The 23,729-nt window shown below is 45.0% G+C and overlaps 1 protein-coding gene across 10 annotated transcripts in view; it reads right to left on the reverse strand.

Moving 5' to 3' along the window:
- Positions 1-23,729, reverse strand: part of GREB1L (GREB1 like retinoic acid receptor coactivator) — a 285,560-nt gene that overhangs the window by 31,263 nt on the left and 230,568 nt on the right. For 6 of the 10 annotated variants that reach the window (XR_016214605.1, XM_089305847.1, XM_089305846.1 and 3 more), the window contains 6 exons: positions 16,583-16,763; positions 14,034-14,226; positions 5,695-5,828; positions 2,723-3,062; positions 2,383-2,423; positions 2,278-2,305 (listed from right to left, as the gene is read on the reverse strand). Coding sequence is in view for 8 of the 10 variants with exons in the window: in XM_089305847.1 (XP_089161973.1) it covers positions 2,278-2,305; positions 2,383-2,423; positions 2,723-3,062; positions 5,695-5,828; positions 14,034-14,226; positions 16,583-16,763 (917 nt within the window). In the remaining 2 variants the exon portion in view is untranslated. Of the gene's footprint in view, positions 1-2,277; positions 2,306-2,382; positions 2,424-2,722; positions 3,063-4,707; positions 4,790-5,694; positions 5,829-14,033; positions 14,227-16,582; positions 16,764-23,729 lie in introns of those variants that run through there. The other 4 variants (XM_051852064.3, XM_051852060.3, XR_016214606.1 and 1 more) reach the window with 3 other exon arrangements.

Genomic DNA, 23,729 nt, shown 5'->3' on the forward strand with positions numbered 1-23,729 from the left:
GAAGACCTCTCTCTCTGTCTCTACCTCTCTCTCTGTCTCTCTGTCTCTCTCTCTCTCTCTCTCTCTCTCTCTTTGCCTCTTCTCTCTCTGTGTGACTATGACTTTCAAGAATACGGGACTCTTGTGGATTGGTGGTGCCTCATTCAAACTGAGAAGATATTACTGAGTGTAATGACTTGAGACCCTGTAGTGTATGGCCTGCTCTCAGAACGCTGGTCCTCAACCCTGGCTACACAGACCAATCTGCTCTCAAAGCCCTGCAGGTGATTCTGATGCACTAGCAGCTAGGTGAAGAACCTCAGGCCTCCAGCATTATGGCACAGTGAGTTAAGCCACCATCTATGGTGTTGGCATCCCAGATGGGAGCCTGTTCGAGTCCTGGCTGCTCCACTTCTGATACAGCCCCCTGCTAATGTGCCTGGGGAAGCAGCGGAAGATGGCTCAAGTGATTGAGTCCCTGCACCCATGTGGGAGACTCAGAAGAACTCCTGGCTCTAGCCTGGCCTAGCTCCAGCCGTTTTGGCCATTTGGGGAGTGAACCAGAGGATGGAATCTCTGTCTCTCCCCTCTCTTTGTGTAACCCTGACTTTCAAATAAATAAATAAATAAATAAAAATTTAAAAAGATTTATCTATTTGAAAGTCAGAGTTACACACACACAGAGAAGGAGAGGCAGAGAGAGAGAGAGAGAATCTTCCATCCGCTGGTTCACTCCCCAATTAGCTGCAACAGCCGAGATGTGTCCATCTGAAACCAGGAGCCAGGAGCTTCTTCTGGGTCTCCCACATGGATGCAGGGGCCCAAGGACTTGGGCCATCTTCCAGTGCTTTCCCAGGCCACAGCAGAGAGTCGGATTGGAAGTGGAGCAGCTGGATCTCGAACTGGCATCCATATGGGAGGCCAGCACTGCAGGTGGTGGCTTTACTCACTATACCACAGCGTCAGCCCCTAAATAAATAAATCTTTAAAAACAAAAACAAAAGCAAAAGAACCTCAGGCCTAGACTGCTTTTCAAACGGTGAACCACAGGAACCAGTTATTTAGGAATTACTGATTTATACACTTAATTACTGACCCTTCTGAACAAATGACCTAGGACTCCACAAGCAGCTGTGCTCAATCAGCGTCTATGAAGCCTCAGAGAAGATCCTGCAGCCTCCCGTCCATTTGGATAGACCTCTGGGCAACAAGTGCGTTAGATTTCACAGAGCCCAGCTGACTGTCAGCCTTCATCAACAGCATTTTCAAACTGTGTCAAGTCCTATGTCTCTCAAAGCTTGGTACTGTGAGGAATCTTGTTACTCTGAGGAATTTTGCTGTAATGTGATCCCACGCTGCAATGTAAATCCACAGTGAGAGAGGGTGTCTTCAAAAGTTTGTGGAAAATGCACATCATGAAAAAAACTATGGTTGAATTTCAAATATTTTATGCACCAAAATAAACTTATCTTTTGATTTCATTTTCCACAAACTGGATTACCCTCGTATAGCTATCAATGAAATAAGAATGTTATAGCTTTTACTAAATGGGTGTTTCTATTTTTAGATAATTATATTTGTTCCCATAGTTTACTAAGCTAATACAAGACATTTTGTTTGCCTTTTGGATTATTTAATTTAGGTTAGCTAAGAGAATACGGTGAAAATGTTCTCACTTGGGAAATGATTTATAAGCACTAAATACCCCCGAACTGAGAGCTCACACAGCCCATTTGACAGAGGGGAAGCTGCAGTCCAGCATGAATATGCAAATTCCCTAAGACTACATGCTTTGTTTTTTTAAAACTTGGGCTGAACTACATTTTTCTACACCCAATTTAGCTTAGGATTTAGTGTGCAGGGGGACAGGAACCATGTTGGTCTAAGGAGACACACAATACTTAGCTCAATTGCAAACCCATTTGAATGCGGGTGTTTGATTAAGTGCTTTCTAATGGCTAAGACATATTGGATTATAAAATTTCCCAGGAGAAATCCGAGCCAGCCATAAGGTAGGGAGTTGGGTTAGTTGATTTGGGATTCTATTTCCCCCAGCCCATTCCTGAAAGAAGGGGTAGGATACAGGCAGCTAGTTCCTGGCCGTGCAGAGGGAGCTCTGAAAGGCTTGGTCATGCAGTAAATTCCTCTGGAGGACACCTGGCTAGGTCTCAGTCCAGCCAAAGCCTTGGGGCTGAGGGTCAAAGCGAGTACAAAGAAACAAGTTGTTGAGGAATCCACATGCAAGAGGGCTAGGAATAGCTCTGTGTGCCCACCGAAGATGCAAACAGAATACTTTACCGACTCTAGCCATGAGCTGACAGATGGGCTAGATGGGCAGAAAAGAATCAGTGAGTTGAGGATACATAAAAGGGCACCCCACAGAGGTCCGAGAGAACAACTTACCTTTTCTTCTGAGAAAACAGGTGGCCGTGGGCTAGATGCATCTTGAACAAGGTCAAAAAATATGGGATCAAATTGGTCATCTCATTTTTTGCACCTGCAGTTGGAGAGCATGGAAGACCAACTGCACGCACATGCTAACAAGGGGGCTGGACAGAATCTGCATAAATTGGTTCCAATTAAGAAAGCGAATATGTCCCTTAGCTTAGCCTTAACACTCGCAGGGAGGTCAAATTCACACAAGTGCCAAAATCCATTAAAGTTGGGCATCTGAGCCACCTAGGATTCCCGGAACACAGAAACAAAGGGTATTTTGAAGGAAAAACATCTGTCCATTGCTAACCTTTAATCGTGTCACAAAGTGAGTTGCAACACTGAGTTCAGAGGCCGGGTTCCCAAGGATGATCTCGAAACGGTACTGCAGACCCAGCTTGTCGCGCACCTCCTGCAGCCGCTCCTTGGCTAACATTGCCAGCTGCACTGAGGGCACCCTGATAATGAGCATGTGTCCCCGCCCACTTTTGTTTTTGCCTGGGGAGCTGATGAGGTCGTCCATGATGCTGAGTGTTTCTGGTGTGCTGTGGTCTCGGAGTGACGCCATGGTGGTAAGAGCCATCAGAGCTTCGGAGTATTGCTGGATGAGAAGGTAGCAGCGGACAACCATGCTGTGCAGCCTGGGGTACCTTGAACAGAACACAAGGAACCAGCACTCAGGCAGCAGAACCGGCTGGGAGCGGTGCTGCCTGCGCAGTAAAATGCAGATGCAGCATGGTGGGGAAGGGGTTAATTGGTCAGTGTTGGGGCCTTGGTCTTGGGACCCTGCATCTCTAGGAGATGTGAGCATCCAAAGCATATGAATCATAACCTGTGGGGGGAGTACAGTAAATGAAGAAGATTTAGGGAAAGTTGCAACCTGAGCTTCTCAAAGTGGGGTCTAAGGGCACCCAGCAGCCACACCTGGAGCTCGTTAGGAATGCCAGACCTGCAGCCCTCCAAGAATCCCAGCTGCTGGCGTGCACATTAAATTCTGTGATGCACTGGTCTGGTTAGGTTGTTGACAGAGTCCTAATGGGTAAGTCTTGGATCCTGACCTTTTGCTGGTGGCATAGCGTTAGAAGGGCAGCATTATTAGCTTTTTTCTCTGATACTTAAGATCACACAGTGTAGGAAACTGATACGTTAATATCTGTGGAGTATCAGACATATAAGGGGCAATCATTATTACTAATTTGAGGTGATCCCTGTTGCCTTCCTGTAAGACCTACCTTGGTGCTGGAAAAACCGAGAGCTGACTGGAGAAATGGCACCCCCTAGTGGTGTGGCCCCTTATCACTTGAGATCCAGCTCAGTCAAGGGTGCCTGCAAATCTGAACCCGGGAGCAACACCCCTTGACATCATTCTCCCCTTGCCTGGACTACGGCTGAGAGGATCATTTTGTTCAAACTGCCAATTTCTACAATTACAGAAAACGTAGAAAATAAATTTCTCATGTAGGCACTGCTCCTCAGAAAGCCAGGCCTGATGACAAAATGAGTCTGCACGAGCCCAGAAGACTCCTGCAGCATGAAGAGGAGCTAGCTGGCTAGTCAAGACAGCAGGCACTGGAAGGGCAGGGCACTGTCCCAAACTTGGCCAAGGCTCTCATGGAATCTGACAAAATGAGGCTGGATCTGTGCACTTTCTCTCTGGTTGCCAGCTGGTAGCATAGGCAGCTGCCTAGCAGCTGGGGACTTTCACTATTGTTAGACTTGACCATTCTGTTTCCAATACAAGTGGTTCAACAGTCTTGCACAGAGAAACCCAGGGCCATTAGGGTCAGCGAATGAATAATATGGTTCTGAAGTATTTCAGCACTGGAAAGAACCACAGATGCCCAGTATTCTAATCATTCTGCCTATTCATAGGAGAAAGAGTTATGGAGTGGAGAGAAATTGAGCTACTTGTCCCAAATCACACAAAGCTGGGTCTGGACTGTATGCAGGCGTTTAACAACATCTTCACACATGCAAGGATTTAGTGAGTTAGGGAAAAGTAAAGAAATCCTCAGTTGAATCTGTTCTGGGCCAGTCCCTTCTGGTGTTCAATAAATCACAGCTATTGTTTGCCTGGGGTGACTGATGGGAGAAAGAATAGATGATGATCAACATTTAATGTTTCTTTCTGGGCCATGCAGAAAACCAATGTTAGAATACATGGAAACTATGATATACAGGCATTGAGATTTCACACTTTGACAGAATCATGAGTTTAAAAGTGAACAGATTACAAAAGTATTAGAACTTGGTGGAACCCTCCTTTAAAATATAAGTTATGAAACTCAGAATTACCGGGAGGAGAGAGAAGTTCCCAGCTGGTAGATGGAATGAGTGGGTGCGGGGGAGACTCGTGGACTCATGGGATGATTTTGTACTAGGAAAGGATTAATGCCACAGTGTCAGTTAAGACTTCTCAAACCCAGCAGCTGTGAAAATATCAAAGCCTGCTCTGAGCTTGCTCCCATTCCTGACGCAGCACTGTTACTTACTGGATAGGACACAGCCACCTGTCTTCATTTTCATTAAAGCAGAAGTATAGGGAAGGCTGTTAAGCAGATGTCTTGCAATCAAGTGCAGCCAGTTTTAAGAACTAGAGATACTAAAAATGAAGAGTCTGCCCCCATAAAATGGAGTCCAGTTGCCTTATTCATTAGAATACTGTGGCCAGGAGCAGGAAGGTGGGCCTCTACTAGGTTACGTAAATCTAATGCTTTTATCTAACTGTGTGTCTAAGATTCAAGGTCAGAGAAGGAAAAACTTATTCAGAGTTTGACCTGGAACTCAGCAACAGAAAGACAGATTTACGGATCCTTAATCCCCGGATGGCTCAGAGGAGCCCTAAGAACTGAATGCATTTAAATGACCTGATTGTTCCTTAATTTTCTCAAACGTACTCCAGATTTCTCATGGGTCATCTGAGCGCCCCTGTCATCTGTCGGTGGTGGTGGTGGTGGGGAGTCTGAAGTGTAGGACCGGAGCTCATTTGCTTCTCTAAGCAAACCCCCCTCTGCCTTTCTAATCTGCGGGCGGTGGCAGTGAAGCTTGACTGGGAGATGACTCAGGGCGTGAAAAGTGGCGCTGTGTCCCAATCTGGGTGACCGCTTTCCTCTCGGGTGATCACAGAAGACCACAGGAGCAGGCCATCTTAGGAAAGGCTATTTTTATTTGGCCTTTGCACAGCGTTTGCAGGCGGACTCCCTGTGACACTCGCACAAAAGGCGTTCAGCTATTTTAGATTTGCAAGTACAGCTAAAGAAAAGAGTGGGAATGCTGACTTACCGCTCCAAGAGTGTGTTCACCATTTTTTCAAAAGTCTCATCACATCTCAGCAGCGGGCTTGTGATGCCCCACTGCAGAGACTTGCTGTACTCATTCAGGCCGAAGTACAGCTTCTCCTCGCAGCCTACCTCCTCCTGATTTAAAACAAAGCAAAAGCCCAATGAGAACCAGATACAGTGTGCTAGCTTTTAGGGAGCGGGGAGCCTTGTAAGAGGTTATTTTCTGGAAGACAAGAAACAGAACCAAAACTTAGGTGTTGTTTTGCAACCTGATACCAGCCTTGCAACCATCTCTGAGGCACTACTGAAATTTCTTTTCGGATCAACTTAGTAATTACTGGAATGTTGATACACTTCTCTCAGACAGAGTAACAGCACAGATACTTTGTTTACTTTCTCTTTGTTCAGATTCTCAAGGTCAGAGAGCTGCAACTCCCATTCTTTCTCTGCTGGAAGCAGCTCTCTATGCTGATAAAAGCTATCCACGGGACTCTCCAGAAATTCCTGGTACAGAAAACTCAACTTTTCTGACATCACTTAATGATGGTAACTCATGAAAGCTTATCCTCTTACAAACAAGATTTATCCTAAAAAATGGACTATGCACCTTTCTGCCTTTTTACACAGAATCCACCTATTTTACCCACCTTCCCCCTCCGCCCCATCTGGATGACTCAGGCGTCACTATGGAAGTGAGTGACTATTCTGGGAGATGACACAGGATGCCCTCCCAGGATCTTGTATGTGTGACAAGTTGCTTGTCCTTAAACTATGAAGCCCCAGAATATTCAATAACCCTTTTGAGTTCATGGATCTGTTTTTTATTTATAGTTTTCTTGCCTCTCGTCTACATTAATTTTTTATAGTCCTGTGTTTTTGCTGCCTGCATGATGCCTGCATTTTTAGTTTCACTTTTATTTTTTGTTTATTAGGTATGGACATTTTTCTTTAAACAGTCTCCAACTCATTTTATAGAAAGGAAATAAGGCAGCTTTAAAAAGTACAAGATAAAAATAAATGAGGCAATAAGAGGGAGAAAAAGGGTAAGAAAAGGGTAAGAAAAATAAGATTGGAGTGGGATAAAGATGGTACTCCCAAATCATTTAGGAAATTTCTGCACATTTTGTTAGAAGTGGGCTAGAAATTTGGTTCTGAGGTTTTTAATAACCCATACATAGGGAGATGCAATTGTGTGATTTTTAAAGGCTATAAGGTAAAAATAAAAACATTATTTAAGTAGCAGCTTTGAATTTTTTGAGGCCAGTTAGTTTGTTAGAAAAGGATATTGAGAGTAAACAGACTTTATATGAGGACTAAAATATGAGAGGGTAGTTTTAAAAGTCTGTGGAAAAATGGAATTAAAGTTTATTTTGGCACAAAAGTTTTTTTAAATCCATGCAATTTTTTTTCTTATTACACATTTTCCATTTAATTTTTGGAAGACCTCTTGTATGCATGGATTTTAATTTTTTTTGTGTACTAGAAAAAATTATCTTTCTGTTCCATTTTCCATGAGCTTTTTGAAATATCCACACACACATATATATATATACATTTGAAAGGCAGAAGCACAGAGAGAGAGACAGTGATATAGAGAAGTCTTCCGTGCACTGGTTCACTCTCCAAATGGGCACAATGGCCAGAGCTGGGCCAATCTGAAGCCAGGGATCAGGAGCTTCCTCCAGGTCTCCTATGAGACTGCAGGGGCCCAAGGACTTGGGCCATCTTCCACTGCTTTCCCAGGCCACAGCAGAGAGCTGGATTGGAAGTGGAGCAGCCAGGACGCAAACTGGTGCCCATATGACTGGTCCCCTTTGTATGCCCTTCTACATTCTGTAGATTTGGAACATAGACTGAATGACATCTAGTTAGAAAATTTAAAGGCCTTGCTTATTTCTTTCTGGGTTTTGCTGTTATGGAAAGTCATTTCAACAAAAGAAAAACAAAGGTAATTCTTCTACATTCCCCTCTGTGTCCAGACTGCAGGCACACAGTCATCTGCGAGAGCTCTACTTATGCTTTGCGTGTGCTTGGTCTTCACATTGCCTTCTCCTCAATGATCCTTGTTCCTCTGGGAAGACATCAGCTCCTACCCTGAGCCTGCTCCTTTTCCTGATGCAGCACTCTAAACTGCTGGATAAGATGCACCCACCTGCCCTCATTTTTATTTCTCATTCTTAGCAAAGTAATAGGCAGGTTGCTGAATAGATGCCTGATGAGCACCTGGAGCTAGTAAGGGTTTTGAGAACTAGAGATACTAAAATTAGAATTTGAAATGCATAGCTTCCCCAATATGCTAGGTTTGTATTAAACTGTAATTGTTGTAATATTACAAAAGTTGCGGCGCCGCGGCTCACTAGGCTAATCCTTCACCTTGCGGTGCCGGCACACCAGGTTCTAGTCCCAGTAGGGGCACCGGAGTCTGTCCCGGTTGCCCCTCTTCCAGGCCAGCTCTCTGCTGTGGCCCGGGAGTGCAGTGGAGGATGGCCCAGGTGCTTGGGCCCTGCACCCCATGGGAGACCAGGAGAAGTACCTGGCTCCTGCCATCGGATCAGCGTGGTGCGCTGGCCGCAGTGCGCCGCCGGAGGGGCCATTGGAGGGTGAACCAACAGCAAAGGAAGACCTTTTCTCTCTGTCTCTCTCCCTCACTGTCCACTCTGCCTGTCAAAAAAAAAAAAAAAGTTGCGATAGAAGTAAATGGGGCCATCCTTTAAAGCAGGGATTGAGAACTCTAAATAATTTCACTGTAAAGATATATTCCAAGTACCATAAGCCATGACAGACTACATCACTATTTCTTAGGGGAAAATGTCTCTTCTCATTAACAAAACAACTCCCCCTCCAAAGTCCTGCCCGCTCATGGGCCTCAACCTGCGGCTCTCCCTGGCCTTTCATCACCATCTCTGCCTTTCCTCCACCTGCAGCCAAGCTCTGTTCCCTCAACACTGTTCCTGGAAGGTCACCAAGGACTCCTGAGGCCAAATCCAGCGGCCTTGACTTGTCAGCCCTTGGCCTCCCTGCCCCCTCGGCAATCTTCCATTCGCTTCTTCCTTGATTTTATTCACACCAGCTGCTTCAGCAATCATTGCTTTTGAAAAACTATTCCAAGTCTACATACGAAAGCTCCAATCCACATTTGGACCAGTGGGCTGGCCTCAGCCTTAACTCAAAGTCAGTCTCATCTGCCCTCCACCTATCAGTCCTCCTCCTGATTTCTTTCCAACTAAAATCTTCACCTCCAAAACCTTTCCCACTCTTCTCTCTTCCCACATTAAAAAAATTCTAGAAAATTTACCATGCTCTCCACTTATTCATTGCAAAGACCAGTACTCTGACTCACAGATTTGTTCACTCTCACCTGAATTATCACAAAAGCAGCGACTGACCTACTTCTAATCACTGTGCGTTAGCCTCAGCAGTTAATGAACACAATGCAGCCTAACGCTGAACACATGTATACCTGATGACCCAGCAGAAGCACAGACATGTGTTTACACAAATGTGCTAGAATGTTACAGCAACACCATCTGAAGTAAATGAAAGAGGTTAGGTAAGTGAATTCTGGTGGAGTCACACAATGTAAAATACTCATGAATGCTTTCATGGCTCAAGAACAATACAGACAAATGTCAACAACAATGCTCAGCAAAGAAACTAGACACGAAGGGATGCATACTACATAATTGCATTAATATACAGGATTCATAGCTGGGCAAAACAAAGACGGTCTGGAAGGCCACAGCATGTTGCCCCCTTTAGTGGGAGTGCCTGGAAGGGATGCAGAACTTCTGCTCTAGTGGTGTTTCTTGATATGGGTGCTGGTCCCGTGGGTGTGTTCTGTTTGTGAAAAGCCAGCAAGCTAGACAAAAGAGGGACAGGCATTGGCTTAGCAGTTGAGATGCCTTGTTCCATAATGGAGTGCTGGCTTCAGAACTGCCTCTGGCTCCCTGCAAATGTGTACCCTGGGAGGCAGTGATGGTGGCTCCTGGAGGGGAATCTCTGCCACCTGTGTGGGAAGACTGGATTGAGTTCCTTGCTTCTGGCTTCAGCCTGGCCCAGATCCAGTGGTGGTGGGTGTTTGGAGATTGAACTAGTGGATGGGAGCTCTCTCTTTGTCTCTCAAATAAATAAACAGAAGCTATTTCTGAACAACTGTAAAAAAAAATAAGATAAATACATATATTTTAATAAAGGCAGAATAGAACTATAAAGTTTGTCAGTTTGGCACCCAAAGCCTCCATGTGTATGTTTCCAGCATTCTTTTGCACCCTACAAACTGCTCCTCCCCCCACCCCTACCATGTTGTCTGCTGTCAGGAGTGCCTGCCCCTGTTTCTCTCTGCCCAGTCTTTATTCTTTCAAGGGCATCCTCAACGCCCTCTTCTCCATGAAGCTTTTCCTGGTCTCAAATGGATGTGACTTGTTCCTCATTCAACCCTCAGAGTAGCTTGATTTTTTGAAATTGTCTTTTTCCACTTTGGTTAATAGTGGCTTAGATATATACATTTCTCTCTCTTCTAACTATCAGTACTTTGTGTATTCTTTGAAAGACCCAACACAAGTCCACCAGTGCTTGGCCACGTTTTGTTGAATGGTTTTGCTTTTTTTGTATTATTCCTGCTTAGGACCCTTGCTTCAGAATAATTAAAGAGGGCAAATTGCGGGATACACAGCAGACTCATAGAATGGCAGATGTCCTAAACAGCACTCTGGCCTCAGAATCAGCCCTTAAGGCATTCAGATCCGGCTGAAAAGCCCATGAGAGTATTTCAGGCATGGAAAGCCAAGACACTCTGGCAATAAACAAACAAACAAAACCATCTAAATGAAAGATCTCTGTGAGTGAGATCCCAGTGGAAAGAACAGGCCATCAAAGGAGGTACCTTTCTCTGAAGGGAAGAGAGAACTTCCACTTTGACTATGGCCTTGTCTAAATATGATCAGAGTCGGTGAACTCAAAAGGCTTCCATAGCCTTGGCAACTCGTGACAAGAGCCTAGGGTGATTACTGACGCCATAAACAAGAGTATCAATTTGTTAAGTCAACAACAGGAGTCACTGCACACTTACTCTTCATGTAGGATCTCTCTCCTTAATGTGCTGTATATTGTGATTTAATGCTATAACTAGTACTAAAACAGTATTTTTCACTTTGTGTTTCTGTGTGGGTGCAAACTGTTGAAATCTTTACTTAATATATACTAAACTGATCTTCTGTATATAAAGAGAATTGAAAATGAATCTTGATGTGAATGGAAGGGGAGAAAGAGTGGGAAAGGGGTGGGTTGCAGGTGGGAGGGAAGTTATGGGGCGGGAAAAGCCATTGCAATCCATAAGCTGTACTTTGGAAATTTATATTCATTAAATAAAAGTTAAAAAAAAAAGAGGGCAAATTGTGGGCCGGTGTTGTGGCATAGTGGGCTGGGCCTCTTCCTGCTGCGCAAGCATCCCATATTGGTACCGTTTTGTGTCCCAGCTGCTCTTTTTCTGACCCAGCTCTCTACTTATAGCCTGGGAAAGCAATGGAAGATGGCCCAAGTACTTGGGTCCCTGAACCCATGTGGGAGCCGTGGAAGAAGATCCTGGCTCCCAGCTCCTGGCTCCTGGTTTCGGGTTGTCCCAGCTCCAGCTATTAGCCATTTGGGGAGTGAACCAGTGGATGGAAGACCTCTCTCTCTCTGTGTCTATCCCTCTCTCTCTCTGTAACACTACCTCTCAAATAAATAAATAAAATCTTTAAAAAAAGAGAGAGAGAGGGAGAATTGTGAGGAGCTTCTCCCACTAAGGATAAAGTTGCTGTAAACTAGATTCAGTGTTTCTTCCTTTTCTCTATGTGCACCTCAGTTTCACAGAGATATTTTAAGCCCTTAATTACAGAAGAATATTATAGCTCCCTGCCCCTAGGTTATTTTGAATAAGTCCCCAGGACCATATCTTCAATCCATAAGGATATAACTAGATATCCCAAAGATAAGAACCTTTTTAAAAACACAACAATACAATTATTAAACCAAAAAGTGAACCATAACCATAGGAATGATTTTTGGAACAAATTGTTTTAAGCCTTTTTCTCTGACTTTTCTCTCTGACTTTATGTCAGGAGAAGGTAACAGGCAGAAGCCACTAATCCTTCTATCTATCCTTGGGCGATTCCTTCTTGAAAAGACAGCACAAACAATGTAGATTAGGAGAGTTTTCTCTTCCATCCCCAATGTATTGAAACAAAATGTAACAGAACCACCTGTTGGACTAAAAACATAATTTCCTCTTCTACTCATTCTACTGGCAAAGGATTGTCACACTGCTGTCATCTCACCCCGACTTGACCACCTGGTGGACTCATGGAGCTGGCAGAGATGCCAGGAGAGCAGAAGCTCAAGGCAAGCTCACTGTGATAGTGAACAGAGCTAGCTCTCCTCTGGGAGGGAGTGTTGAAGGCAACATGATTTAAGAACCTGAGTTTGCTGTTGGCACAGAATAAACCAGTGGCCGAAGATCAGAGCTCAACATGAGGGAAGAGTTACTTAACTATTTCACAACAGAATGAAATGTACCATGTTGATAAATAAATGTGATTCTCATATAAAATATTTCTGGGGTGTGGGTGTGTGTTTAAGATTTATTCATTCATTTGAAAGGCAGTGTAGTGGGGTCAGGGCTATGGTACAGCAAGTGAAGCTACCATCTTCAGGGCCGGCATCCCATATGGGTGCCGGTTTGAGTCCCAGCTGCTCCACTTCTGATCCAGCTCCTTGCTAATATGCCTGGGGAAGCAGCAGAAGATGACCCAATTGTTTGTACCCCTGCATGTGGATAAAGCTCCTGGCTTCAGCCTAGCCCAGCCCTGACTGTTGTGGCAATTTGGGGAATGAACCAGCAGATAGAAGATCTCTCTCTCTCTCTCTGTCTCTCCCTCTCTTTCTCTCTGTCACCCTTCCTTTCAAATAAATGAATACATCTTTTAACAAACAAATAAAAATGAAAGGCAGTGTGGCAGTGAGAGACAGAGAGAGAGAGAATGGTCACAACAGCAAGGTCTGGGCCAGGCTGAAGCCAAGAGCCATGAGTTCCATTCTGGTTTCCCAATGGGTGGCAACAGCCCAAGTACTTCGGTCATCTGCTGTCTTCCCAAGTGCATTAGCAGGATGCTATATGGGAAGCACAACAGCCAGAACTTGAACCAGTACTTGCACATGGTACACTGGCAATACAAAAGGCAGCTTAACCTGCTGCAACACAATGCCAACCTCTCTGGTGTTTTCTAAACATATATATATTTTTTTGACAGGCAGAGTTAGACAGTGAGAGAGAGAGAGACAGAGAGAAAAGTCTTCCTTCCCTTGGTTCACCCCCAAAATGGCCGCTACGGCTGGCGTGCTGCTGCCGGTACACTGCGCCGATCCAAAGCCAGGAGCCAGGTGCTTTCTCCTGGTCTCCCATGCAGGTGTAGGGCCCAAGCACTTGGGCCATCCTCCACTGCTTTCCCGGGCCACAGCAGAGAGCTGGACTGGAAGAGGAGCAACCGGGACAGAATCTGGCGCCCTGACCAGGACTAGAACCTGGGGTGCCAGCGCCATAGGCGGAGGATTAGCCTAGTGAGCTGCGGTGCCAGCCCATATTTGGTTTTAAGTACCAAGTGTGTTCAATATTTTAAAGCAAAGAATCCACTGTGTAATGACTAGTATTTATTATTTTTATGAAACTAATTGTTTTAAAAATAGCATATTTAGCATATAGTTTATAGGTCATGGAAAATATCCTTCAAGAGTTAGAAATTTAAGTAAAAAAGAAGACCTGGATATACACAGTTTTGAGATTGTTATTCTCAATCTATTCAATGCTACTACTGAGTTTCTAAATGCAACAGTGCCATCTGTTTTAATCAGAAGACTATGAGAACTGACTAAATGGAAAAATACAGTTGCTATGTCAGTATGAGAGCAATGAAGAGTGATACAGAACAGCTAGATTAAAACATGACAAAGAGGCTAAGAAGACAATATAACTTCCAGGTCTCAGAATGAAATTAATCATTTAAGGACACAACAATAATTCAGGATATCAATGGTGGTTCAGATAATTTCACATTTTTAATAGACTATATAGGATGGCTAATTTTGTACCTGTATCAAAAAGCACCACTTGATCAAACTTATGCAGAACCCTACTCACTAGTTTTTAGTCATGTAATAGTTGTGATCACATGGAACCTTTACAAGAGGAAGTATTACATTAGTGAGATTTTTGCTCTTGCGCTATGTTTTACAGAGCCATGGCCGTATTTTGTGGCAAGTGTCTGTCCCCTGGGGAAGTGAGAACATGACCACATATCACAGACTTACCACAGTGTCCAGCTGTATCCAGTGAACCTCGTTGCTAGAGCTGATTCGGGACTGTTGGGTCTGTAGTGTATATGGGAAGGAGCTAACTTGGAGCACCAGGAGGTTGAAAGCTTCCAGGACTTCTCTGCAGTTTATTACTCTATCAGCCAATCCGTGACTGGGCTCACCGTGGGACAGAGAGCCTGAAATGACACTGGAAACATTGAAAGTCACATTAATACTTCCTCATTTCACCAGTTATGCAGACACCAACATGGAGATAATGTTCTAGTTCTTATTTTTCTAGCTCTTTTGAACTCAGAGCAGGAGTAGAAACATGCAAAATTTGATTTGGAAGAGGAAAAATTGACATTCCTTCCTATCCCTTTTCAGACACTTTTCAGTGATATATTTTTTTTCTCTTCAGTTTGTGCCTGATCTGCTTTAAAGTGTAAGCTCAGTTATTTTGGTCAAGGATAGCAACAATTAAGGGTGAGAAGATCACTTTACTTTGAAAGCTCATGTGAACAAGGGAGCTGCTCCATCAAAACATGAGGCTTATACCCCTAAAATGGTTGTGTTCTCAGAGTGGCCCCAAGCAGCAGGGTCTCCCCACTCTGCTAAAACTATGCTGCTTTCTCTCTTGGGCTGGTGAACTGTGAGGAGAGCGGAGGAGGAACTCTTACGACGCCACTTCCCATGACCGAGACCTTCATCTCTCAATGCTTTTCAGTTCTGATCAACTTGCATGTACCAGGTTGTCCTGCAGCTTCAAAACCACATTTTTTTTTTAATCAAAGAAGTAATCTCAACTTGGGGAATTAAATACAGAGAGATCCAATGTTTATTCTCAGAAACATTACCCCAAATTTTCTTTAAGTTCATTTATTTTTATTTACTTGAAAGGCAGAGTAGGGGCCGGCACTATGGCAGAGTGGGTAACGCTGCCTCCTGCAGTGTAGGCATCCCATACGGGTGCTGGTTCAAGTTCTGGCTGCTCTACTTCTTATCCAGCTCCCTGCTAGTGTGCCTGGGAAAGCAGCAGATGAGGGCCCAAGTCCTTGGGCCCCTGCACCCACATGGGAGACCTAGGAAAAGTTCCTGGCCATCTGGGGAGTGAATCTTTCTTTCTGTAACTGCCTTTCAAATAAATAAATCTTAAAAAAAAAAAAAAAAGGCAAAGTAACAGAGGAAGAGAGGGAGGGAGGAAGAAGGAAAGAAGAACAGATCTTCCAAATGCCAGCAATAACTAGGGCTAGGCCATGCTGAAGCCAGGAACTCCATCTGGCTTGCTCATGTAGGTGGCAGGGACTCAACCACTTGAGCCATCAACTGCTGCCTCCCAGGATCATATTAGCAGGAAGCTGGAGCCGAAGTGGAGGAGCCAGGACTCAAACAAGGAACTCTGATATGTGATATGGGATTCCCAAGTGGCACCTTAACCTGCTATACCATGATACCTGGCCAGAATTACCCCAGACTTTCAAAGACAAGGTATATAAGGGCACTCCAAAAAGTTCATGGAAGAATAGGATTAAATATGATGACTTTTGTATGAAAACTCCTAAAATCCATGCATATTTTTTCATAATATGCATTTTCCATATGTTAAAGTATCCTCACATAAAGTCAGTGAGTCATCGCTGCTCATTGAGCACTAGCAATAACTGAATAGATGTGGCCAACATTTCCTTTCCTTCCCTCTTTCTTCCTGCTCTCCTTCCCTCTTCTAATCTAACAAGCTTTGCGAAACTCTTTTATGAATATACCTAACTTGTTGAATATCAAACACATTCTAGCTTCTCAACAAGAGCTTTTGTAATTCTGACATTTCTAACAGAGGCCAAAAAATTTCCAACTTCAGTGTCTTCTGGAGAAAAGAAAATCTATAAATGCTTGAGGATGCCTGAAATTTCCCACTCCTTACACGGTGAAGACCGACGTTGATGTGTAATAGCATCTGTACAACCCCCCACCGCGGCCCCACCATCCTCCACTTTTAAACTACTTGCCTTTTTAGTCCATGGGAACAAAGATGCCCCACACCAGATAATGACTATAATTTGATCTGGGAGCAAATGTAGCTCCATCATTCCAGACATACTGTTCTTTCATTAATAAGTCCATCCAAGAAATACGATATTCTCTTGTTTAAACTGGGAATCCAGAGAAGGTTTCAGATCTGTGCTCAGATCATTAAACTGGCATCTCTGCTGCCTTCAAAGGGAGAGCGAAGAGAGACGAGACTGTGAGCCAGAAGGAGAGATGAAGGAAGCAGGGGAGAACCGGGAGGAGGTGGCAGAGGGAGGCTGTCTCCTCGGGTGCTCCTTCACCTCCACCTCCTGATTGCTGCCTTTACTCCAGAGCACTGTGGAGCTCAGCTTCTAAGTTCACCCACAGTACAGGCAAAACAGTGAGAAGGAAATGAGGAAAGAGTAGCAAGTTGCCAGTAAGCAGACAGCGAACATTTGTGTCCCTGGGCTTTCAAACTGCCACCTTTACACTATGTCATTATGCAACATTTACTGCTAGAGAAGAAAGATTGTATTTGCTCACTCTGAAGCAATCACCTCGTTAGTTCCACATGGGAGTTGTCATGGACCAGCACAAACAGGGTGTAGGGGTTCTGTTTCACCTTCCTCATAAAGACTTCAAACTTGCTTTGGATCTCACTGTCGAGACGCACAACATATTTCTCTGCTCTCTGATGAGCTGTCCCATTGTCCTCCAGGCCCAAGTCTACAAGGACACCTGCAAGAAGAGTTGATTGTTAAGCACACATGCACACACAGCCCAGATAAACATGTTCAGTATAATGGATACTGGGTTTTAATCATATATAGAGACTTATACAGGTTTTTTTTTTTCTTTTTCATATTCCTCAGCACAAATTTAAAGCAGAAATGCCAGATTCCCTTTTCTAGAGAGCACCCCACTCCACCTCCTACACCTAATGCAAATAACAAGGAATTTAAAAAGTGTTTATTTATTTGAAAGGCAGAGTTACAGAGAGAGGAAGAGACACAGAGATCTTCCAGCAGATGATTCACTCCCTAGATGGCCGCAATGGCCGAGGCTATGCCAGGCTGACGCTGGTAGCCAGGAGATTCATCCAGGTCTCCCACATGGGTGCAGGGGTCTAAGCACTTGGGCCATCCTCTACTGCCTTCCCAGGGATATTAGCAGAGAGCTGGATAGGAAGTGCAGCAGCCGGACTCAAACTGGCATCCATGTGAGATGGTGGCGTCCCAGGTGGCAGATTAACCCCCTTTGCGCCAATGCTGGCCCAGCAAGGAATGTTCCGATATATGAAGGCAATAGAATGTACAATTAAATTCTACTTATGCATAAGGAGCTGCTGGGAATAACTACTACATGTCACCTGGGGAGCAAAATTGGGGGTTATAGCTCTTGATGAAATTAATATAATTGCATAATCCTTTTTACCTCCAATTTAGCAACAAAATATGTATGAGAAAGGAAAATACAATGTAAGTTCCAAAGATAGCATTTTTAATTTAAAAATTTATTTGAAATGTAGAGCCCCAGATAGAGATAGAGGTAGAATAAAGAGATGTTCCATTTATTGGTTCACGCCACAAAAGTCAGGCCAGGCTGAAGCCAAGATCCAAAAACAGTCTGTGCCTCCCACGTGGGAGGCAGGGACCCACATACTTGCACCAGCACCTACTGCCTCCCAGGGTATGCACTGGGAAGATGCAGGAGTCAGGAGCAGAGCTGAGACTCAACCCAGGAACTCTGATATGAGATGTGAACTTCTGAAGCAGTGCCTTTTTTTCTTTTCTTTTCTTTTTTTTTTTTAATTTTAAAGATTTACTTATTTACTTGAGAGACAGAGCTGTAGACAGAGAAAGGGAGAGACGGAGAGGAACGTCTTCCACCTGCTGGTTCACTCCATAATGGCCGGAGCTGGGCCAATCCAAAGCCAGGAGCCAGGAGCTTCTTCCAGGTCTCCCACATGGGTGCAGGGGCCCAAGCACCTGGACCACCTTTTGCTGCTTCCCCAGGCCATAAACTGGGAGCTGCTGGGACACGAACTGGCGCCCATATGCAATGCCAGTGCTGCAGGTGGAGGCTTAGCCTTCCACAACACAGCAGTGGCACCTGGAGCAATGTCTTAACTGCTATGCCAAACACCTGCCCCAATTAAAAGGTTTTTGAGGTAGTGTTTTATTCAATTTTATACAGTAACAGTTTTTCACACTATCTAGAATGTTAAAGCCCTCTGTGAATGTCAGATTTATGTACCAAATTTATAAATGAATTGAATTACCCATGATTACCATATTTTCAAAATGTTAGAAACTCAAACTGACTACTGTATCATTATATCTGCCTATAATTAAGTTATTTCTACATATAGACATCTAAAATAGCTCTAGGCAGATGAAATTGTCAGAATAATTAACTAAAACACCAAATCCTTCTTTAAAATAAAAATCATTTTATGAATTATGCTGACTTAATTTATTTAGCTGACCTAATATAAAACCAGCTCAGTTAACAACTACACGCAATTAGCATATATACTATGCTAGATCCTGTATACTACGTCTCTAAATGGTGTAAAAGGAAAAATGTGTTCCACACTAAAAAGTGATGATAACAAAAAGATGTTCGGGGTGGGTATTGTGGTGCAGATTAAGCTGCTGCTTGGGACACCTGCATCCCATAGCAGAGTGCAGGTTTGAGTGCCAGTTTCTCCATTTCTGCTTCAGCTTTCTGCTGCTAATACATCTTTGGAGGCGGCAGTTAATGGCTCAAGCGCTTGGATCCCTGCCACTCCTGTAGGAGATTCAGATGGAGGTCCAGGTTCCTGGCTCCAGCTTGGTCAAAGCCAAGCTGTTGTGGACATCTGAGGAATGAACAAGCAGATGGAAGATTCTCTCTCTCTCTCTCTCTCTCTCTCTCTCTCTCTCTCTGCCTTTCAAGTAGAACAAAATAAACATTTAAAAACAAAAGATAGACTGTGAGTTTTTAAAATTTATTTGACAGGTAGAGTTATAGACAGTGAGAGAGAGAGAGAGAGAGAGAGAGAAAGGTCTTCCTTCTGTTGGTTCACTCCCCAAATGGCCACTATGGCCAGAGCTGCACTGATCCAAAGCCAGGAGCCAGGTGCTTCTTCTCGGTCTCCCATGCGGGTGCAGGGGCCCAAGCACTTGGGCCTTCTGCCACTGCCCTCCCGGGCCACAGCAGAGAGCTGGACTGGAAGAGGAGCAGCTGGGATTAGAACCCGGCACCCATATGGGATGCTGGCGCCGCAGGTGGGGGATTAACCAAGTGAGCCATGGTGCCATTCCCAGTGATTTTGTTTTTAAACATTTTTCATTAGGAGTCCTTACTTAGAGATTATCTTCAACTTCCACCCAAAATTTAGTAGAAAAATTGTGTTGTATTTCCAAAATCAGTCAATCAAACACTAATCTGGCAGGTAAATTTAGATTTTCTTTTTTTGAAAGTGGATTGCCTGTTAAACTAATTCAACATTTGATAACTACTGACTGTGTGTCTGGTATGATGTCAGGCACTGTACTAGTCCTGGAGATTCAGAGAGGAACAGGATGAAGATATTAATCTCTGGATGAGGAAAGGGGGTAATTCTGACAGGTGTCACGATGGAAGGCTAGGTACTATGGGACACAGTAGGTCATCGGAAGCAGAGAGAGAGGACCTACTTCATCTCTCAGACCTGTAAAATGAGGAGAGCAGTAACAGTTGGGAATTGGTCCTTAGGAAACAAACAGTGTGAGTTAAGGAATCTCAATATGAAAAGATCAGAACTAATTCACAAAGAGGAAAAAATGTACAGATTGTACCTTATTTCAGAACAGATGAAATAAAGATCAACTGTAAGCCTTCGATAGGCCAATTTCATTCATGTCCTCCTTGGGAAAACAAAGTTCCAGTTGTCCTAAGGTTGCTCTCTTAGATGCAACATGGTGTGTCAGCCACCACTGCGTGCCAGCTGGCCCTGCTGGTGGCACTGGATAGAGAGGTGCAGTCAGACCTCCCTGATGGTGGGTTTCTACATGGGTGTTGTTAGGAGTCATCCTTCCTTTACCTTTTACTCTAGACTTGCTTTCATTTTTGTGTTTTGCTTTTTTCCTGGTTATGAAAATGAAAGACACTCATCTTGGAAACCGAATGGAAAGGATAGAGATTTTTTATTTTAAAGAAAAAATTTATCCATAATTCCTTAATTCAGAATAAGGCTCTGCTAACATTTGTGTTTTCCTTTCTTGTTTTTCCTATGCATATCGTGCTATTTGGCTCCTATTTTACAGATGTATATTGTGATTTTTCTCACATATTACTGTAAATTAAGAAGCCAAACCATTACTGTTTGTTAATATTACATATGTGTAGCAAACACATAAAACGCCAATCAATAAGTAAATTAAACTAGTAAGAATCTAGTTATGTTGGGGCCAGTACTGTGGTGTAGTGGGTAAAGCTGCCACCTGCAGGGCTGGTGTCTCATATGGGTGCTGGTTCAAGTCCTGGCTGCTCCTCTTCTGATCCAGCTCTCTGCTATGGCCTGGGAAAGCAGTAGAATATGGCCCATGTCCTTGGGCCCCTGCACTCACATGGGCAACCTAGAAGAAGCTCCTGGGTCCTAGCTTTGGATTGGTCCAGCTACGGCATTTGTGGCCATTTGGGGAGTGAACCAACAGATGGAAGACCTCTCTCTCTCTCTGCCTCTGCCTCTCTCTCTCTCTCTCTCTTTTTTTTTTTTTTTTTTGGACAGGCAGAGTGGACAGTGAGAGAGAGACAGAGAGAAAGGTCTTCCTTTTGCTGTTGGTTCACCCTCCAATGGCCGCCGCAGCCGGCGCGCTGCGGCCGGCACACCTCGCTGATCCGATGGCAGGAGCCAGGAGCCAGGTGCTTTTCCTGGTCTCCCATGGGGTGCAGGGCCCAAGCACCTGGGCCATCCTCCACTGCACTCCCTGGCCACAGCAGAGAGCTGGCCTGGAAGAGGGGCAACCGGGACAGAATCCAGCGCCCCGACCGGGACTAGAACCCGGTGTGCCGGCACCGCAAGGCGGAGGATTAGCCTAGTGAGCCGCGGCGCCGGCTCTCTAACTCTTTCAAATAAATAAATTTTTAAAAAATAATACAGTTAAGGTTAATGGATTACAAATCAATATACAAAAACATAGTTGCATTCCTGTAAACCATCAGCAAACAGATGTGAAGTGCACTTTAAAAACATTTATGATAGCATCAAAATATTAAATATTTAGGAATAAATATTATAAAAAGTATAAGAGATCTTTTTAGAGAAAAAGATGAAACTATTCATAGGATCTGTATAGCACTGCATCATAAAATAAAAGCAAAATTAAATTTTCCTCAAAGTTAGCCAGAGAGTCTAATAAATATTTTAATGTTGCTTAACTTGAAAATTTATTTTATAAATGTGGGGAGCAACTGGGAGCAACTCGGACTAGACTAAGTTACTGGAATTAAGACTTATTCTATGCATCTGCTTTCCCACAATATGGCGCTGAGAAGGGAAACAGCTTCTACACAGCTGCCTCCAGTTCAACCAATAAACTGTGGGACCTGCTCCTGATTGGAGGAGAGCAGCGTACTCGGCGTGTGGGTAGCAGAGTTGGGATTGGTGGAAGAGGACTATAAAGGAGGAGAGAGACAACATGCACGAGGAACATCTAAGGGGAACATCTAGCTGAAGGAACACCTGTGCAGCCCCCGAGAGAGCCGGCCGGCGGTGTGCTGCTCCCCCGCGGAAGTGGGGAATGTGGCAGGGGGAACCGCCCTTCCATGGAGGTGGAAGGGACGGTAGCCAACCTGGGAAGAACCAGCAGCAAACCCGGGGAGGGCCGAGCAGATGAAAGAACAGTGCAGGGTCCTGTGTCGTTCCTCCACGAAGACGGGGAGCGACATAATGGTGCCGTGACTCGGATATGAAGCCTAGGCAGGGTTTAGTGTCGTTCCTCCACGAAGAGGGGGAGCGACATAATGGTGCCGTGACTCGGATAGGAAACTTAGGAAGGAAGAAATGGGAAAATACCGGAGAGAGAGACTAGCAAACAGCCTAGGGAAAAGCCGGACGGAAAAGGTGCCAGAAGAAGCTATTGAAAGCCTAGGCATAGACTTGGATACGGACTGTGGGAAAGAAGTTAGGATTTAAAGTGAAAGCAAGAAGAAACTTAGACTCAGATACGGACTGCAGGTTGAAAGTGAAAGTGAAACCTATAAGAAACTTAGACTTGGATACGGACTGTGGGGAGAGGCCAGGAGAAATGAGGGAGGAATATTGTTGGAAGAAAACTTAGGGAAACATACCGGGTAGAGAAAAATGTTAGGGAGGATGAAGCCGCGAGTGCAGGCTGAGGCGGAGACGTAAGCCATCTTGGAATTCTTCAAGTCAGCCCGGGGAGCAAGAGGCGAAGATCTGGAACCAGAGGCAGAGACTTGGGCCGCCAGGTTGGAATTCGCCAGGTTAGTCCAGGGAACTTGGATTGAATGCTAGTGGCGGAAACGTGAGCTGGGGCTGTGTGACTCGCGGAGGCTGCCGCGCGCAGAGAGAGCGTGCGGGGCACAAGTAGATAGGGAACGCTGGGCTGGTGCGAGGCCGTGGTGTGGGCGCGAAGCCGGGAAGCCGCGCAGATGAGAGAAGCTGGCTGAAGCGGCTCAGAGCCGGGAAGCCGCCGAGAAGCCGCCAAGAAGCAGCCTCGGGGAGGGCGCCGGGATGCCGCAGGGATAAGAGAAACAGAAGTCTAGAAGTGAAATGAGAGAAATAGAAATGCTGGTAGATAGAAGTAAAATAGGAGAAATAGGAATGCCCGGAGATAGAGAAATAGAGAAAGGCCTCCCCACAACACAGCAATGAGAAGGCTTGGATTCGGTCTGCCTGATTAGTAAGGCGGTAAGCACCAGCAGGCGGCTTGACCAGAGTATGAGCTGCAGGTCACCGAAGATAGGCACGAACCAACACCAATAAGTCTCCCCACAATACGGAAATGAGAAGGCTTGGATTCGGTTTGCCTGATTGCTAGGGCTTGTAAGCACCTGCAGGCAGAGCAGAGCATGCGCTGCAGGGCACTGAACACAGGCACGCATCAGTGCCTAAAAACCTCCTCACAATATGGCGAAGAGAGGACCCGGATTCGGTTTGCCTGATTGATAGGACTTGTAAGAACCTGTGGGCAACTCTAGCAAGCAGAGCAGAGTGTGTGCCGCGGGGCACCGAAGACAGGCGCGTATCAACGCCAAAAATAAAAAGAAAGGGGGATCTGTGGGGAGCAACTGGGAGCAACTCGGACTAGACTAAGTTACTGGAATTAAGACTTATTCTATGCATCTGCTTTCCCACAATATGGCGCTGAGAAGGGAAACAGCTTCTACACAGCTGCCTCCAGTTCAACCAATAAACTGTGGGACCTGCTCCTGATTGGAGGAGAGCAGCGTACTCGGCGTGTGGGTAGCAGAGTTGGGATTGGTGGAAGAGGACTATAAAGGAGGAGAGAGACAACATGCACGAGGAACATCTAAGGGGAACATCTAGCTGAAGGAACACCTGTGCAGCCCCCGAGAGAGCCGGCCGGCGGTGTGCTGCTCCCCCGCGGAAGTGGGGAATGTGGCAGGGGGAACCGCCCTTCCATGGAGGTGGAAGGGACGGTAGCCAACCTGGGAAGAACCAGCAGCAAACCCGGGGAGGGCCGAGCAGAT

Source organism: Oryctolagus cuniculus, chromosome 10, assembly GCF_051225735.1.
Source record: "Oryctolagus cuniculus isolate XC-2025 breed Fujian yellow rabbit chromosome 10, ASM5122573v1, whole genome shotgun sequence".
In the NCBI taxonomy this organism is placed as follows: domain Eukaryota; kingdom Metazoa; phylum Chordata; class Mammalia; order Lagomorpha; family Leporidae; genus Oryctolagus; species Oryctolagus cuniculus.